Source organism: Ascaphus truei, chromosome 2 (genome assembly GCF_040206685.1).
Source record: "Ascaphus truei isolate aAscTru1 chromosome 2, aAscTru1.hap1, whole genome shotgun sequence".
Taxonomy (NCBI): Eukaryota; Metazoa; Chordata; class Amphibia; order Anura; family Ascaphidae; genus Ascaphus; species Ascaphus truei.
In genome coordinates, this window is record NC_134484.1 from 484346138 (window position 1) to 484361128 (window position 14991).

The 14991-nt window shown below is 42.8% G+C and overlaps 1 protein-coding gene across 4 annotated transcripts in view; it reads right to left on the minus strand.

The window, feature by feature from the left end:
* Positions 1-14991, minus strand: part of LOC142488051 (uncharacterized) — a 311597-nt gene that overhangs the window by 11767 nt on the left and 284839 nt on the right. For 2 of the 4 annotated variants that reach the window (XM_075588410.1, XM_075588409.1), the window contains exons 6-7: positions 8661-8774; positions 7854-7967 (exon numbers count right to left, since the gene is read on the minus strand). In XM_075588410.1, the coding sequence (XP_075444525.1) occupies positions 7854-7967; positions 8661-8774 (228 nt within the window). Of the gene's footprint in view, positions 1-7853; positions 7968-8660; positions 8775-9060; positions 9415-10952; positions 11320-14991 lie in introns of those variants that run through there. The other 2 variants (XM_075588411.1, XM_075588413.1) reach the window with 2 other exon arrangements.

A 14991-nucleotide genomic window follows, 5' to 3' on the forward strand; every position in this document is an offset into this window, starting at 1 on the left:
AGAGTATAACAGGTATAGGTTTCTTTTTCCATTAGAATGTTTTTATTACATTTTCAGGCATGAATATGATAAAAAGGTTGATTGTATGTAATCCCTGTGTGTGTGCTTGTAAGAATCTGAGTGAATTCTATCCATATGAAAGTGTTATTTGCATTGAATAATAAGAAAAACGGTTTATTGTATGTATACAAAATTACTATTCAGGGCAAGTGCTTCTAAAATAAGAATATAATTAATTGCTCATGTTGAAATTTAATTTTTAAAAGGAGTACACCCCCATTATAATATAAACTAATTAATACTGGAAAGGGGAAAGTTTTGGGTATCTGTGGAGAAAAAAAGAATAAAGAAAGGATTAATTATTTTTGTATACAGTTCTGTCACTGGAATAATAAGGATGTTTATCGTACTGGCCAGGCGATTTATTTCCTTAAACAGAATTACAATTCTTTTTCTCTAAATCTCCACAGATAAAATCAGGTGAATATATTATATAGAAATAACAGGCGAAATATATTCTAGACACAAAGCTAACTAGAAGCTCAGCATTTTAAAATTAGTTAAAAAAGTTAATTATGATATGAAAAAAAAGGATATCTTTATAAATTTAGTCTGCAGGATCAAATTGTTTTGTTTTCCTATTTATTAGAATAGGTGAGAAAATATGTGTCTGTTATTTTTGTAAAAACTGGTTGAATGTGTGAAAGAAGCGTAAAATTCTGTTTGTTTTGTGTCTGCACTCTGTGCTCTTTTTGTGTATAACCAGTAACTAAAACTGTCTAAAGTATATATTAAGCCTATAATTTTCTGTTTAACAAAGATCCAGTTTTAATTTTTGAATACCAGTAACATTATCGGGCTCTGTGACGAGCTGCATATTTCAAGCTGTCCTAAATTGTATTGCAGTAACCAGTAATTAACCTTTTTTTTTGTTACAAGGTTTTGGCAGGAAGCCCAGAAGTTATTTGAGCTTGTTATATGGCTTGAAATGGAAACAGTTGTACATTGATTAATATAGAGTTCAAATGAACAGAGGACAGTAACCTAGAATGAGCACTCTAAACACCTGGTGGGTGGGTAATAAAGTGGTTAAAACTTAAATCTTTAATATCCGTGTAAAATGATGGGAATTAAAACAGATATTAAATGCTCAGAACCTATAGTATGAGCACAATGTAATGTTCTGGATCACTGATTAACTGCATAGAATCACTAAACTAGTGTCTTGCAGTGCGAACAGTGAAGTGGATAAAGTAACCACTAGTCCAATGTAATCAGCACAAAAAAAAAAAAAAAAAAAAAAAAAAAAAAACTCTAGTGCTGAGGTTCTTATAAGTGTGCAGACCCTGAAATAGCAGTAAAAAAAAAAGACATGGAAAAGGGACCCTAGCCAGGTCTGCCAGTATACTAGAGGGTTCTATGTGGAATTATTTTTCTGCAAAGTTGATCAAATATTTAATATTTTATCATTTTTTAACCATATTTTTCTCTCAAATGTGTCCCACCTTTAAATCTGTGTCTATGAGGTTTTTATGCTACAGGTTGTTCTTTCAGCAAACCAGATGTTATTTGGTGTTCTAAAAGTTTCTGTCAGAAGACTATAGCAGATTATATTTATATTCAGTAGGGTTTTTTTTGAGATTTTTAATGTAAATTTTATACCCAAAGGTTTCAGGTTAGTTTTGCTATACGTCAAGCAATTCCATTAAGGTTATGCTTTAAATGCTGTTATCCTTTATGTGATATTGTTCACATGTAATAAAAGTGAACAAAAGGAGGGTGTTATTGCTGTTATTATTGCTGGCTGCCCCTGAAACCGAATGGCAAGGGCTGAGATTGTCAGCTCTTGGGTCTAATATTGTACCTTACTGTGTTGCCTATAATTTTTCCCTTTGATACTGTCCCCCATAGGGGTATAAGCTAGGAACTGTGTATGTGGGATTAACTGTGTAAGACCAGTGGGCTAGTTAATGCATTCTCTGTGTATTCCTTTTGCCTCATGGGACTGCAGCTGTCTGTGCGAGTTTATAAGTGGATTGCCTTGTATGGGTGGCCCCTTATGAGAAATAGCTGCAGAGCAGTCTCCTGGCACATGATAGAAAACGGAGGGGATATTTTGGCCTGTCAGCAAGGTATTCTTAGCTGGTGTCTTAGAGAAGAGAAGGTTTTAGAACCCCACATGATAGGTACAAATGGTGGAGTGCAAGCTCTTGTGTCTACATGTTGGTTGTATGTGTTTTAAACCTACAATGCATTGTGTTTGTCCTGTGATTTAAACCCAGGTTGGTGAATTAGCATGTGAATAAGCATTCCAATGCCCCAGCTCAGATATGGAGTGCTTGAAAGTGAACTGACCCTGTTATTTCCTATGTCATGTTCCATTAGCCCTTGAACTGTGAAATTTTGTGTGTCAGTTTTAGGGGGATATTTGGGTGGAAATATAATTATTTTGGTTGCAGGAGTTAGGGGTCCAAAGTGCTGGTAGTCACTTAATTTTCCCCAGCAAGCAGGCATGATTTGACAGTGCGCAGGGTGAATTACACCAGGGCTTCCCTGTGTCCCCCAGACTTCTGGATTTTGAGCCCAAATCCCCCCAAGTTATTTCCCTAATAAGTATAAGGTCCCCCAAAGTATATTCTCTGTTTCTTGTGTTTCTGTGTGTTTCCAAGGTCCTATCCGAATAAACCGCAATGTATTTTTCTGCCTGTTTTGCTTTTTGATCGATCCCTTAAATATAAAGTTGTATTCGGCCTGGCCTACCGTGACAATCAGAAAGAATTTTTCTCATGGGAAAACCAATGGTCGCCCCAGGTACATTTTAGATTTAATGTTGTATGATTATGCTCTAAACAGACGATTTTAATCAGCGTCTATTGTGTGAAACTAATGCAATTGTTTGAGTGTCTCATGTTCAGGTGCAGTCCTTCTAATTAGATGAAGATAAAGGTGACGCAAAAGCGCTTTTCATCTAAAGTGGAGAGGCCCATTCCAGATGCTACCCCGTCAGAGTATTTTCCTGGATCCATGTTACATAAGTGCACCCACAGTCGCTTCAAAATTAAACCTCAATACAGAAGGGAAGGCCTAAAGACACAGTTATTTTCAGTTGGTGTTTTGGGTCACAATAAAACCCGGCACTAACCAAAGAAGGAGAAAAGTTCGTACCAGAAATCCGGACCTCAATATATGAACTTTGAACTTTTTAATAACCTTTTTTACAGGTTTTATTATTTTAATTACAATGTTTATGCTGTTAGGTTTATATAAGTGGTGTTCACATGAAGATGATAGGGTAGTAACAGGAATATTTTGTTTAATAATATGTCTTTTGTTTTATTGTCCTGTGTATAGCATATATGCACACCTTTTTGTTATATAATGGAATCCTGGTAAACAAAGCCCACATCTTATGTGCAATGTAACCCAATGTACTATCCATACCCAATAAGTTGCACCCCAGGAACACGAGAGTTATATTTAACCCCTTGGAAAAAGACAAGAATGCTATAAGATATTTGTAGAACTATATATATATAAAAGAAACTGGTTACGAAGGGAGTAGAAATATGACTTTGCCCTAGGGAAGTTATTGACTCTGTGATAGAAGGATAGATAAAGTATTATCCTGCAACTAGACCAGGTTATGTTATTTGGGAAAGTGATTTTAGTGTTTAAAGGTAGAGATGAGGGTTGGGATTTGTTGGGACTTGGTGGTTAGATTATTTCGCTGGGAGCGAAGCTAGTGGATGTTTTTGTATGTATGTTTGTCCTACTCATTACTCTCTGTGTTATGAACAGCAATACTTTGGTCCAGAAGTGTGTTGCAACCCCCCCACCGATGCTATGTCTCTTTTTGGTGATGAAAATGTCAGCAGTCCCCCAGAAGAAGAGACCAAAAAAGAAATCAACTGGGCCGATACAATGGCCAGATAGGAATCAAGTTATGCACTATGGGACTATATTTTTTTGGTCCAGCAGGACTATGATATGGTTAACCGTTCTTTAAAAAGACTGTCTCTAAAGGATACGAGGGGGCTGAGAAGATTGGATATGAGGAAGGTGGGAAGGGTGTGTGTCAACCACAAGGAAAGGATCACAAGTCAGCCATTTTGACTATGGCATCCATTTTGTCTGTTCCGATATTCTGAGTAAATGTAGTATGTAAGATGTATGTGTTGGGCAGTCGCTCCTAGGAAATATTAACCCACACCAACCCCCACTTATGCTCAGAAATAGAATTTAAATAATTTTCCCCCTACCTAAGCAAAGAATACGAAATTGAAAGGCATTAATTATTAAAAGTAGCTCAGTTAAGAGAGTTGCGGGAGGTCTAATACCTTTTTAGGAATGTATGATTTATATGCAAAAGGGGATTTTTTAGTAGTCAATATAGATGCCGTTTTTAACGATACTAAAGATGCTATTTTAAGACTCAGTAGCAAATAGCAACAAATTAGAGCAACAGTATTGCAAAATTGTATGGCACTAGATTATCTGTTGGCAGCACAAGGAGGGGTTTGTAAGTTAGTAGGTAAAGAATGTTGTGTTTATATTGATGACCAATCAAAAAGTATACATCATGACATGGACACTCTACCAGAAATTCAATCTAGAATGCGAGAGGAACCAAAAGGGTTCGATTGGACATTTGGTCTTGGAAATTGGCTAGGTGCGTTGGGATTGAAAATTCTTTATGGAATCATGGCAATCGCAAGTTTATTACTTTGTATGTATATGTTAATTCAGATGGCTAAAAGTGTAATCAGCTCTATTTTTGCCAAAAGAAAGCTGCTTCTGCTTCTGCTTCTACCATTATGTATATGTTTCCCACAATGAGAGCGAGAAATACCAATAGTCTTGGTACTCGTCAACCACCCATATGTTCATCTCTGATTATCAAACGAGGTACCTAAAAGAGATAGGTTTCTGCATCCCCATGGTCTCTTAGAGGTTTCTCCCTTGGAGTTTTTCCTCTCCTGAGTGGTATGTAGAAGAATAAATGGGACTGGTCGATTGGATTGTTCTTCCAGAACAAAAGGAGGGAATGTAAGGTTAAAAACTGTATCTGCCAGCTCTGTTCTTTTCAGGGACTGAACAGGTTAAAATAAATATGTGTCAAGCTTTATTTTCGCAAGAAGACTAGATGGTAAAAGTATTTCAGCTTTAGACCAGCTGTCCCAGGATATCTATTACATAAGAAACAAGATTATAAGAAACAAGACCTCTAGTCTTGTTTCTGACCCCATTAGTAGTTATTGACCTTTTATCCCTATTTCTACTAATTTAGGCCAGATGATATATGTCATTTTAGATGTATGATCTATACATTGGAACTGAATTTGTAACAGATGTATGAAATTGACACACGATGTATTGTCCTTGCCTTTTGTATAAATATTCCTCTCTTGGCATATTAAAACCAGAGGTGATGACTCGGCTACCTTGTGTGCATTGAGTCTTTGCTTCTCCGAGCTCGACTATCATATCTGAGACCAGAAGCATATAGCAGCTGCGTGATGAATCTCCCCGGGTCGAGTAGAAGAAGTTGCCTGCTCTAAGGTCTGGTCAGGTAGACTGGACCTAACAGGATGGTTCCTCAGATTAGAGGGCAGAAACAGAGGGAAGAAAGGAGAAATGTAAACATTTGAAATAATTGCACTGAATTTGTGTTCTATTGTTTTATTTGTCATTTTTTTTCCCTCCCGATGTAAATATGTAATGTTTTGACTGTCTGTTTCTGTATTGTATATGTTGCATGTTTTTCAATAAACAAAATCACAGTTTACAATGGATCTAGTTCCCCCTCACCTGCTCTCCTAATTACAGAAACAGGTATATATGGCAGCTAGCCGTGCTGCTTCATTCTCTCTCTCCTAGAGCCTGGAGGCTGGGGGCACGCTGCTCCCCTGAATCCAGTTTGGGGAGGACGCCCCTATCATCACTTTCACAGTCTGGAAGAATTGCCTGGACTCTTGGGACGCTGTCCCCATCTATCAGTTAAGCTATGTCTAAAGACTGGATATTATTGTGTATCTAGTGACCCTAAATGAGAGGGTATTGTTTACGCTGGGAAGCCAGGTTAGTTGGTCCAGCAACTGTTAGAGAGGCTAATACTACTGTCTAGTTAGATCCCTAAAAAATGGATAGGTGTTACTTTTATGGTTTCTTTTGTTTCTTAAAGTGACTGTGTTTGAAATGTTTAGTGTCACTTATTTATTATTTATTTATAAAACATTTTACCAGGAAGTAATACATTGAGAGTTACGTCTCGATTTCAAGAATGTCCTGGCCATAGAGTTTTGACACTAATATGAGTAAACCGGTGAAGGTTAATGGCTGAGTGCCTTCACATGTATCTATTGAATCTGCAGTCCCCTACTGGGACGAAATAAAACAGGCAGAAGTCTGAGTTACGCACTATACTGCTACCTCTTATTCTTGTGTTTTTTCTAAATAAACCCTAGAAGACTGTGCGGTAAGAGCCCAGACAGACGTCAGCGCTACGCAAGGGTGGCGTTTGTCACTTATGGTGGAGAATGTGGGTCGACACTAAAAAGTCTGTGGGCTTACAAATAAATGCGGGGGTTTAAAATGGCCGCCCAGCCGAAGAAAGTACAGGCTCTGTGAGTAAAGTCTGTCTTACTGTGTATGACTACCAGTTCTGCATACAACATACACAGGGAAAAGTGTGAAAAGTATTGACGCAATAGCACCTCCAGAGGTCAGGGTGAAGAATACACCTGAAAGTGCAAAAATGGAGGGAAAAAATGTGTTTAATGTCTCATGTGTCTGACCATACAAAGTGGTGTCCTTTCAGGAATGAGCCTCTGACTACCCAGTGTGTCCCCGCAGAGCAGTATGAGAGGGAGCACAAGAAGGTCCAGAAACTGAAGCAAGAGCTAATGGAGCAGAGACGCTGCTCCCTCCCCAACAGTCAGGATGACCAGGAGAAAGAAACCTGGGAAAGGCAAGCTGATGGGGACCCTAGCAACAGGATTTGTAGAGGCCCTAGACATAATGAAGGCAGAGTTCCTAAACGTAATGAAGGATGCGTTCATGCACACAGAGCCAGCGCCAGCAAGAGATAGAGGCTCTGAGAGCATAATTGCGAGATGTACGCAAGGAACAGGATTCTCTCACAAGCGGACTAACCGTATTGAAAAGGGAGAAAAGCATTAAAATTATTCAGAAGCACTGCAAAGCTCTTATCCAAGGAAGGAGGGAAAGAGAAAATTATCTGCGTATACGCACCGCAACTATCGTCCTACAGAGGGATGAAAACTGGTCAGTTTAATCATCTAGTTCTCTCTCACCTGCTATCCTAATTAAGGAACAGGTATTTATGGCAGCTAGGTTTGCCGCTTCATTTTCTCGCCTGGAGGCTGGGGGCACGCTGCTACGCTGTATGCAGTACGGGGAGGACGCCCCCATCATGACTTTCACTGTCCAGAAGAATTGCCGGGACTCTTGGGACGCTGTCCCCCATCTATCAGTTAAGCTATGTCTAAAGACTGTGGCTATTATTGCGTATCTAATGACCCTAAATGAGAGGGTATTGTTTAAGCTGAGGAACCAGGTTAGTTAGGGAAGGGCCCCATGAATTTATTTTCCCAAATGCGTTTTATCGCATCTATTGATGGTCAGATACCCATAACTCTGCATTTCCAACCTTTATACGTGTTTAAGAGGCATATTGCACTTCTAACTCTGCTGCACGTGGCTTGTCCCAGAACACCCAGCAGGCTTGGGGACTTCCTATCAGAGGTAAAACCATGAATATTCACTAAATGTGACCATGCGTCGTGTAACAAGATGACACCCCTTTGTGCAGACAAAGGGGAAAAGGTACTCACCAGAGACAGGAAATGGAACAGTTTCACTCTTTATTGGGGTCACATGTTCCTCAGTGTTCGGCTCTTCATTCTCTGACTTAATCTCCAACCTCTCCGGTACATCCACTGGGAAACCTGGCAGTAAGAAAAGGGAAATCCATCATGTAAAGCTGGGAGTGGGGGCGCTTCTTGTGATATCAGTATACAGAAATACTCTATACTGATTCCTATGGGGGAGGGGTGAAGTGATTGATTTTACATCGTATTATTAACCCTTTCAGTGCTGAAGAAGTTTTTACCCCCGAGTGCTGAAAACATTTTGGAGCTACCAATGTTCAAACCTCAATAACAATAATATTCCCAATATAACCTTACAACAGCGGTGCGTAAACTGGGGGTGCGCGACCCCCAGGGGGCGCGAGATTACCGGCGGGGGGCGCAGGGTTTACAGAGGCCCCTAGCGCTTCCCGAAGGCACTTAAATTAAGTGCCGGGGAAGCGGCGAAGGCCTCTGTAAACCATACTAACCTTGATTCAGCCGGCATCTGGAGACCCGGCACCATGGCAACGCGGGCTCAAATGACGCCACGGGGTTATGTGACGTAATGACGCCCAGAATCAAGGTAAGGAGGAGCGAGGGGGGCGCGTGGAGAGGAGGACATCCAGCAGGGGAAAAAAAAGTTTGCGCCCCCTGCCTTAGAGAAATGATTTTTTTCATTAGAACAGGTATCTTATAATTGTATGCACGCTTTAATATTATTTCCCAAAATATTGCAGCCCATTTTTAAACATACTGAATAAAGACAAGTGAGGATGTAATGGTACTTACCACAAACAGGAAAAGCATCTATTTCTTCCTTTATTGGGGTCACATGTTCCTCTGTGTCTGTCTCTTCTTTCTCTGACTTAATCTCTAACCTCTCCAGCACAACCACTGGGAAACCTGGCAACAAGAAAAGGAAAATCCATCATGTAAAGCTGGGAGTGGGGGCGCTTCTTGTGATTTCACCTCCTCTGATATTGGTATAATATAATACCTCTTGTAAAGAAATGTATTACTAGCTCTTCTGGCAGAAAATGACAGAGGTGAAAATATATTATCTCCTTACCTGCTGGTGGTTCTATAAGAAAACAAGATTAGTTTGGGTGTTTGATGTGCATAACTGCAAAATAATCAGATATTCCCCCCTTGCAGGTTTCAAAGATACCAAAATATCTCCTCTACTCACTTAACAAGTGTGGATCCATGCTGGCAGTGGGCAGTGCTGCTCTAGAGGTGCTGGCAGTGGGCAGTGCTGCTCTGGAGGTGCTGGCAGTGGGCAGTGCTGCTCTGGAGGTGCTGGCAGTGGTCCTCTGGAGGTGCTGACAGTAGGCAGCGCTGCTCTGGAGGTGCTGACAGTAGGCAGCGCTGCTCTGGAGGTGCTGACAGTAGGCAGCGCTGCTCTGGAGGTGCTGACAGTAGGCAGCGCTGCTCTGGAGGTGCTGACAGTAGGCAGCGCTGCTCTGGAGGTGCTGACAGTAGGCAGTGCTGCTCTGGAGGTGCAAAACTTTAATAGCTCAGGATTGTGTCACAACATAACCATCTAGAAAAGTATAAGGAGAGTCAGAGATTAGCAGCCAAAACACCAGTAAAGTCCTCATAGTGTAACAGTAACATACTGTACAGTTCCATAGTATGAATAAAAATCAGATACTGTACATGAGTGAGACTTTGATAAATGCTCCCGATACTCTCTCAGGTCCAGCAGTTCTGCTCCATACTGACACAGTCTCACTTTCCTATTTCATACGGTGAGAAGTGGGTAATGCAGAGGAACCAGTGCAGTAACTTCCCTCACCTCACCCCACCATAATAAAGAGGGGGGTTTGATCCCTCGCACCCTCATTAATTTGTTCCTCGATCACCTCCAGTTTCTCACATTCAGCTCATTTGTACCTGGCAGGACATGCTTATATAAAGGAATGCCTGGGGAAACACTGACATTTTACTCACTGATTATTTATTTTCCCCTGGTCTCTCAATGTCAGCACATGACATGAGGGAATAGGCTCTGCCTATCTGAAGGTAGGACACAGACTTCTGACCTGCTCACACCCTTATAAACCCGTCCTAATATGACGGGATCACTGCTTCCCGACCCAGATAATTTCCGGGAATAGTTATATTCTGATACTGAATCTAAAGCACTATTCTGTGTGTTATATCTGTGGAACGTATCTACACATATAATACAAGTATTGTAAACACAATAAGACTGTGTGTGAGTGGGTTTATTGGCTTTGCACTTCATCCCAGGCTGTTTAAAAGCTGTGTTTAAAGCAGCAAGCATTGGCTAAAGGGTTTTCCATGTAATAATGGACTTGACAAGTGTGTGCTCATTTGCATGTCATTTCCCAGAATCCCTTGCTGCAATATGTATTTGAAAAAATTATAAGCAGAGTTATGTGAAATAATTATATAAGACTTGCATAAGATGGCATTTAAAATGAATTAGTATGTACCAACAGCAATTGTATGTATGTCTTTATTTATATAGCGCCATTAGTGTACATAGTGCTTCACATTAGTAATACACGTGATAATCATATAAATAACAAATAATACAAATAACAGATCATGGGAATAATCGCTTCAGACATAAATGTAACATTTCGGAAGAGGAGTCCCTGTTCCAGGGAGCTTACAATCTAATTGGTGGGGAGAACGTACAGAGACAGTAGGAGGGGGTTCAGGTAAGTGCGTCTGCAGGGGCCAAGCTTTATGTATCGTGTATAGAGAAGCTATAGCCCATAACACACACAGGATGCTGCCCCTGTGGTAATGAAGGAGTTAAACTCCAACCAATACTCCCTCAATCTAATTACTTTCTAACTCTATTTAATAACTTTCCCAATCTTATCCTCACTGATTCCTAATGTTAATTCCCAATGTAAAATAACCCCCATTATCTCCCAGTCCCTGTGATACAGGAGGAGTAACCCCCCCAGTGCCAGAGGCCCCCCCTCACTATCAGAGGCTCAGCCTCTCAGGCTCCTGTGTGTAAGGAAGCTCAGAGCAGCACTGGGATAATGTGCACAGGTCACACAAGGGAGGGGAAGGGAGGAGGAGGAAAGCACTTACCCAATAACACAGGCTGAAGACCTCTGTGCAGCAGGGGGTGGGCAATGTGAGGGGGACACAGGAAAAGGGACTTAGAGGCTGCAGAGCCTATTCCTCAGTGTGTCCCCCCCTCAGTGCCTGAGATGTGCACTTTATCCCCTCCTCACTGTGTGTGTACTTCCTATGGAGGGTGGGGGGAGCCCCTGTGATCTCTCAGTCCTTCCCTGTGGGAGTGTCCTGGATTCCCCCCTCAGTGCCTGAGATCCCCTGCACTTTATCCCCTGTCTGTGCCCGTGTGTGTAGTGACGTCTGGTGATATACTCTGTGTGCTGTGTCTGTGCTCAGGATCAGTGTTTCAAGCACCAGGACATCCGGCTGCAGCAGAGGGACCATAGAGAGGAAGAGGGGAGGTCAGAGCGCCTCTAACCAGCTCCTCCTGAGCTCATATGGAACAGTGACCCCTGGTGGGCTCCCAAGCAAACCTGACACCAGGCATTACTATTAGTGCAGGATTCTCCACGTTGGAGAAATCCCAGTTTTGTAACAATCTCCATTGGTGGCTATATATCTGCAGGCACTAGGACAGTATTAACTGTGAACCCTGTTAATGTCTATGTATTTCTTGCAGGTTATTCACCTACAGGATGGGCCCGAAAATTAGTTCCAAGTGGTGACCATTGGATTCCAGGGAGAGCGTAGCCATGTCTGGTTTTGGCTACCAGTCTGCCCTCCTCCTCCTGGCAAGAAGTCCTGGTATGAACAGGCCTGCCAGGAGTAACCATGGGTTTTCCTACTCCTATGCACCTTCAGTGAGTCATAGGGGGGCGGTGCAACCAGGCATTGTGTCCAATCAGGGACTCAGGTCTGCTTCCTGCTCTTCCTATACTTAAGGAGTTGTACTTCCTGAATTTAATGCAGTAAAAGGAATAAATGCTGATCTAAAAAATTATCTAATAATAATATATGTGAATTAATATATATATAAATGTAACGGATTTTCTGTATGGCCTGACCCACCTAATCTCACATTGGCCCCTGTGGTCTAACCAGCCCCCATTACATGGTAGTGTCTGGTGGTGCACCTGTTGGCAACAGGACTCCTGAGCCTCCCGCATGATGGTGTAAAGGGATTGTCAACCCAGACAGGCAGCTGAGGTAGTGTGTGCGAGTCCTACCTATATCCAGTGCAGCGCCTCCACCTCATCAGGATCCCTGCGTCCGCATGGGGATGGTTCTGATGAGGAACTCCTCCGTGGTGCCTTCCTCTGCTGAGTAATTCCAGACTCATACATGAGGGTATCGTTAATCAAGGTCATCTTTATTGGCATGGTGGTATGGGCCAGCTGCCCCTCACAGCTAGCAGCTTAGCCGCACATTGTTCTCGGTGCTTTCCCCTCAAAAGGTACGCTCTCCCAATGGATTGGGATCCCCTCTCCCCTCAGGGAGATCACCCCCTGTGCCAGGTCCCTGGACACAGTGTAGGCCCTGTCAGCCTTGCTGCTGCTTGACCTTGAACTGGGCCACTAGTTGATGCACTAGCTTTCCCTTTGACTTTCAAGTCTCAACCCAGACTTGTACCTCTAAGAACACACAAACTTTGGGCAGTTCTGTGCCTTATATACCTCAGGAAACAGGCACATCTCTGATGTCACTAACTGTGGACTCAGAGTATGTAGCCACTCCCATCCATACATAGGACACCTCACCAGGGTGTGAGTGCAAACCTCCATGATTACTGCTGGCAACCCTGTAACTTACCAGGTTTACTGCCAGCATGAGAGGAAACTGCAGGCCATTTTACAGCATGGCTACATAAAGAACAAGCCTCAGCTAGGGGGCGATCAAACCAGTGACATAGGGACAATATATAATGTACAAAAATACAAATAACAATAAATTCAGTTACAAAGTCCAGTTTGTTCTGAAGGTGCTGCTTTTCCAAATGCTGGGAACAACCCAAAGTTCCACAAGGGTACGAGAAATGAGAAAAACAAGAAAAAAGCGCACACCTCATAGTGTAGTAAGTTAGTTTACTTGACAAGAAAAGATAACAGTTGCACTTACAAAAAGTCATAGATAGCGTCTGTGTACTCCTGTGCTCCTCCACTGACGCGCCCGTCAGGTCTGCCCTGCTGCTGTAGGTTCCTCCAAGTACAAGGTGCTTCCACACCACGTGGGGCGCCGCGTCGCTGTGTTAATGCGTCACTACGTTCCCACGTAATGACGTCACTGGCCTCAGAGCTCCGGCACCACGAGCAGATCAGGAGGAGCAGGGGGAATGGTGTAACTCGATCAGCGTCTCATCGAGTTCTCCTTCTTCCACAGAGCCTGCCTCTGACCCTCCCACACAGTGTCCTGACCAACTAGAATCACCCTACGCGTTTCTAGGGGTGTGCCTCTTCCACACCCCTGATGAAGAGCCAGACTGATTTACGCCAGATCCAGTCTCAATCCTATGGGACACTAAAAGTACAGTCCCATCCCTATAGATTGTATACAAAAAACGCTAGATTGCGCTCTACCAATCCCAATAAAGTGCATAAAGTGTAAAATAAATAATCTATTTAACAGATTTTAAAACTAGTGAAGTAAATAATTATTATTAAAATCAGTGAAAAAACAATATTGTGAATAAAAAGTGAAAAAGGTGAAAAAAATAAAATAAAAAGCAAAACCACTTATCACTCAACCCTGTTGATAGGACGGTTTCAGAAGTCTATAGATGCACCGCTTGTTCAAAATCCAGGGGAGCGTCGCAAAATGCCCAAAAAAAGATAAGATATATATAGTGTAATACAATCGCAACAATTGATAAGTGTTAAGGCTCCCAATTTTCTACTCACATAAAAAGTAGAAAAAGGGAGCATATGTGCCAGTCTTTAGACCCTTAATGGTGTAGATACAGGTGGTCAGCAATCTCGGTCAGAGGAGAAGATAGAAACCATAGTGCAAATCAAAAAACAGAATTGATCAATATACTGTAGGCTCAGAAATGGAGGCTTACATTAGATCCAGAACAGAAAGGCCGTAAACAGCAGGACACCTCAGTGAGTCGCGATTCTCACCACCTCGGTATACAATGCTGTAGCTCTAACACAGGGGTGAGCAAACTTTTTATGCCAAGCCCCCCTTTTCATCCATGAAATTTCTCGGGCCCCCCCTGCCTAATGTAATCAAAATCACATGACATCAGCGCACGTGAGCTGGTTCAGCCATTGAGGGCGAACCAGCTTTGTAACGCCCCCGCCACGCGTCTACAAAAAAAGTATTTATAACACAAATTACATAACATAAAAAGAAATATTATGATATTTGTCTAATAGCGTCCCCATTTCTGCTGTATTATTAATCTCTCTCTTCCCGCCACATTAGAATCTCTCAGGACCTCTCTCCCCTCTTCCAGTCTAACACTCCTCTCCCAGTCTCTCCCTCTCCCTGTATTTCTCCCTCCCCCTCTATTCCTCCCCTCAGTGTCTCCCCCTCCCTCCCCCACTCTCTCTTTCCCTCCCCCCAGTGTGTGTCTCTTTCTCCCTCCCCCCATTGTCTCACTCCCCTCTTCCAGTCTCACACTCCTCTTCCAGTCTCTCCCTCTCCCTGTATTTCTCACTTCCCCTCCAGTCCCTCTTTATTCCTCCCCTCAGTGTCTCCCCCTCCCTCCCCCCACTCTCTCTTTCCCTCCCCCCAGTGTGTCTCTTTCTCCCTCCCCCCATTGTCTTACTCTCTCCCCTCTTCGTCTCACACTCCTCTTCCAGTCTCTCCCTCTCCCTGTATTTCTCACTCCCCCTCCAGTCCCTCTCTATCCCTCCCCTCAGTGTCTCCCCCCACTCTCTTTCCCTCCCCCTGTGTGTGTCTCTCTCTCTTTCTCCCTCCCCCTAGTGTCTCTCTCCCTCCCCCCCCATTGTCTCTCACTCTCCTTCCAGCCATTGCCTCTCCCTCCCCCCAGTGTCTCTCTTCCACTTTCCAACCAGCTATTTTGTCTCCCTCCACCCGGTGTCTCTCACACTCTCCCTCCAGCCATTGTGTGTCTCTCTCCCTCCTGCCAGTGTCTCCCTCCCTCCCA